The 4,386-nt window shown below is 42.9% G+C and overlaps 1 protein-coding gene across 1 annotated transcript; it reads right to left on the bottom strand.

Moving 5' to 3' along the window:
• Positions 1 to 2,150: 2,150 nt before the first annotated feature.
• LOC141714572 (uncharacterized) lies at positions 2,151 to 2,684 on the bottom strand. The gene is made up of 2 exons (XM_074518086.1): positions 2,548 to 2,684; positions 2,151 to 2,445 (listed from the first exon to the last, which is right to left on the bottom strand). Exons 1-2 carry the CDS (start codon positions 2,682 to 2,684, stop codon positions 2,151 to 2,153), a joined length of 432 nt encoding a protein of 143 aa, XP_074374187.1.
• Positions 2,685 to 4,386: the final 1,702 nt, after the last annotated feature.

Here is a 4,386-nt window from a genome sequence, read left to right as displayed (position 1 = left end):
TCCTGATCGAAATCGATCAGGAATCCTGATCGATTCTGCATGGATCCTGGTCGAAGATTCAATCGATCAGAGTGTTACTTTCTGAGCTAGTTCGATCAGGATCCTGATCGAAATCAATCAGGAATCCTGATCGATTTGATATACATCCTGATCGATTTTAAGCCAGAAAATTAAGGATAAATCCCAGAAAATAAGGGAAAAATCCAGAAAATTAAGGAAAATCCGAGAAATTAAGGGAAAAATTCCTGAAAATTAAGGAAAATCCCAGAAATTAAGGGAAAAATTCCTGGAAATTAAGGAAAAATCCCAGAATAAAGGGAAAAATTCCTGGAAATTAAGGAAAAATCCCAGAATTAAGGAAAAATCCTAGAATTAAGGGGAAAATCCCTGAAAATTAATATAATTCCTGAATAAAAGGAATAAAAGTAAATCGTGGTAAACGTGTAGGTCGCTCCACACTTTACGCAAAAACGAAACCCTGCAAGGGAACGAATGGACTTAACTTTTGCGAAACCTAGTCAATGTTTCCCAAAAGTAGGGGGGGCAAATGATAGGGATAAATAAATCCTGATTGTATAAAATAAATATTGCATTGATTGTATAAGGTGTGGGCTGCTAGGCCCAATAAGAAGATGTATGATATTCAGACCAGAAAGGTTACCACGTTGATCAGGCCTGATGGACCAGATCAGGCCTGATGGAACAAAGAAGTCCCAAAACCCTGATTATTAATTAATTTCATAATTAATTAATTAGGGAGAAAAATAGCCATTAAGATAAGTCCTAATGGGGATATAAATCCTTGTAGATTGGCCCCCAAGGAACCTCATAGGATAAGGAATCAGCTTCCTACTTCCTAGGACTCCTAAGTCCATCCTAAATCAGAGACTTGACCACCAAGTCTCCTATTCCAAGTCCAATTCAAGGACTCCCACATCTATATAAGGGGCCTCACCCCACAAACCAAGAACTATGATCCTTGGCAATCAGCAAGGTACGTAGGCATCTTGTTAAGGCAGATTGAGTCACGAAACACAAGAGCAGTCAAATCGAGCCTTGAAGCTCACGTTCCTTGGTACTAAATACAACAATTATATTTATTAGTTTTTAATCCATAACAGTTTTCTTTCATCTGTTGAGGCTCTGGATGCAATGATTGATAAGAGCGACATGATTATGGGAAGGATGACTAGGGAAGCAGCCAAGAAAGTTAACCGCATTCCCAAGGTCCCCGCATTTCTTGAAGCCTCTGGCTCTGGCAAGAAGAGGGTAAAAGATTTTGATGGAAATATGAAAATCCCCTTCGAACCTTCATGGGGAATATCTACCAATGACTTGGTTTTTGGGAGCCCAGCCCTAGCTCTTGAGTGGTCAAAGAACTGCATTACTTCTCCAGACTTCCTACACGTATCCTCGGGTGAGAAGCTACTCGAAGCCGAGGTGTTAGGGGCTCATGCCTTGTACCAGGTATATTTTAACTTGTAATTTTTTTTTGTTAAAATGTACTTCTTTTAAAAATTTTAAGAACTTTTCACAGGAAGACCACTCGGCCCTTCATGGTCTTGGTCAGCCAGGATCACTCTTTTGAGAAGGTTCTGGTCGGCCAGGACCCTATGTGTTGGGGATTCGGCCCTCTTAAGTCTTAGTCTGTCTTAGCATCTTAACCCTTATCTGAGTTAGTCTTTTTATGACTCCTCTTTGCTTTTTCTTTGTTAGGCCAATGCCTACTTTGATATGTCCTCTCCTCAAAGCATCAAGATGAGGAGTGACTATGCAGTTTTGTAGACTTTCATGAACAAGATGAAGAACTCCTCAGATGAATGAGAGTCTAAGGCTCATCAGGCGGAAGACAAGGTTGTTGTCTTAGAGAAGAAATACTTTAAGGAGATGAAGAGGAGGAAGATGGAGTGGAGGAAGCTTATGGATGTGTATCATAGATCTCAATAGTTCACCCAGATGATGGAGAACCATGAAGACCAGATGTGCCCCGTGAACCTGGTCATAGGATGGCAAAGGGGCATCAAACACGTTCATAGGTTGTATGCGTACATGGTTGATCCGAGTCTCTTCTCTTACCCTTGGGAGGTCCCTGTTATAAACCCATCCGGGCAAGCCTCTAGGTCTGTTCCCAAGACTTCTCGCCAGTGGTCTCAATCTAGTTCAAGCCGCGGGGGTTCTGGTTTATAAGCTTTGACCCTAGGTGATCCGTGGTTGATTTCTAGGGGCACCACAACTTCGGCTCCATAAGCCAACACGAATGGGGTAGCTTCAGTTGTGACTTTGCAGGTGGTACGATACACCCATAGTATAGGCAACAACTCATCCGCCCAAGTGTTCCTCGAACGTTCGACCTTTTTCTTAAGTCCATCAAGGATGATTCTGTTAGCAACTTTCGCATGCCCGTTTGCGTGTGGGTGTGGAACCGAGGTAAAGCGAAGCTCTATGCTGTTATTGTCATAATATTCTCTGAACTCTGCATTATCAAATTATCGCTCATTGTCCGTGACAAGGATGCGTGGGATACCAAACCAACATATCACATTTTACCAAAAGAACTGGGTAATTTGTTTGGTGGATATCTTGGCTAGTGCCTTAGCCTCAATCCTCTTTTTGAAGTAGTCTATAGCTACCACAATGAACTTCCTTTTTCCCGATGCCACGGGAAATGGACCAAGTATATCCATTCTCCACGTTGCAAACGGGATGGGTGTGCTAATGGATGTAAGCCTCTCTGGGGGCTATCGTACTATCGGAGCATGCCTCTGGCATCTGTTGTATTTTCTTTACATAATCCTTTGCATCAGCTAGCATAGTTGGCCAGCAGAACCCCAATCAAGTTATCTTGTGAGTGAGGGCCCTGCAAGTGTTGTCCACAAATCCTCTCACGGGCTTCCTTAAGTGCCCCATCAAGCACTTCAAGTATGAAATAACAAAGGACCTTTTGTACAAAAGGCCTTCAATCAACGAATATCTGAATGCTCTCACCAAAAACTTGTGCGCCTCCTGGGAATTGTCATAGAGCCATCCAGTATCAAGGTGGGTTTTGATCGGATCTATCCAATAACTTTCCACACCAATTGGTGCTATCAAATTTATGACATGTATAGTAGGGGTATTCAGGACCTGGAAGTAGATATTTCTCGGGTAGTTCTCAATTTCAGTCGAGGCGAACTTAGAAAGGGCATCGACTGTAGTGTTCTCCTCTCTCGAAACATATTCATCGAACCATTCATCGAACTGAGTCAATATTCCCTTCACGAATCTCAGGTACTTGGCCATAGTATCATTCTTGGCCTCAAACTTTCTATTGACTTGAGCAACTACAAGTCTTGAATCTCCACAAATCTTAAGGTTTTTGGCCTGCACAGCTCTAGCCAAGCCTAAGCCGGCTATCAACGCTTCTCACTCTGCTTCCTTGTTCGTATTTGGGAAGTCCAACTTCAAAGCAAACTCAATCATGAACCCTTCGAGGCTTTTTAAGACTAGGCCTGCACCACTAGACTTTATTTTTGACGTTCCGTCAAAATGGAGAACCAAATACTCTTTCAGAGTCGGACCTTCATCTTTATCTTTCTCTCCTCCTTCTGGGGTTATTATTTCTTGTCCCCCGAGTTCTTGGTCGCTATGGTACATTCAACCACAAAGTCTGTCAAGGCCTGAGCCTTGATGGTTGTTTGAGACTTGTACTTGATGTCAAATTCTCCTAACTCAATCGTCCACTTCATGAGCTTTTCACTGGACTTCGGGCTATGAAAATGTTCCTCAAGGGTTGGTCTGTTAGGACTTCGATCTTGTGGTCCTGAAAGTATGGCCTTAGCTTCCTTCACGCTGTGATGAGGGCAAGTGTGAATTTCTCAGTGGTATAGTAATTAAACTCGGCTCCATGGAGCACCTTGCTCACATAGTAAACATGCTTATAGAGTTTATGTTCTTTCTTTATCAGGACTGTACTCACGACTTGTTCAGATACCGCGAGGTGTAAATAAAGGATGTCCTCCGGACTAGGTTTGCCAGTAATGGGGCCTCTGTTATGTACTTCTTCAGCTGTTCAAAGACCTCTTGGCTCTCAGCTGTCCATTCAAAATTCTTCACCTTCTTAAGGATTTTGAAAAATGGCAGGCATTTGTCTCCAGACTTGGAGATGAACCTCCCTAGAGCTGTCATTCTTCCGGTCAACTTCTGAACGTCCTTGATGGAGTGTGGTGTCTCCATGTCAAGGATTGCTTTGATCTTGTCGGGGTTGGCCTCGATTCCCCTCTTCGAGACCATGTGACCCAAAAAAAATTCAGACCCAACACCAAAAGCACATTTGACGGGGTTTAGCATCATCTTGTGGTGCCTCAGCACTTCGAATGCCTCTCTGAGGTGATTAATTTGATCAGCCTT

This window comes from Apium graveolens, chromosome 3 (genome assembly GCF_009905375.1).
Source record: "Apium graveolens cultivar Ventura chromosome 3, ASM990537v1, whole genome shotgun sequence".
NCBI lineage: Eukaryota > Viridiplantae > Streptophyta > Magnoliopsida > Apiales > Apiaceae > Apium > Apium graveolens.
Note: the sequence above shows the minus strand (reverse complement) of the source record. Positions and strands in the feature narration are given on the sequence as shown.

Bases quoted from the DNA above. Each gene is read 5' to 3' on its own strand.
- LOC141714572 (XM_074518086.1), bottom strand. From the start codon at position 2,684: ATGGATATACTTGGTCCATTTCCCGTGGCATCGGGAAAAAGGAAGTTC. The intron at 2,446-2,547 runs GTAAAATGTGAT...TGACAATAACAG, and splicing joins CAAATTACCCAGTTCTTTTG to CATAGAGCTTCGCTTTACCT.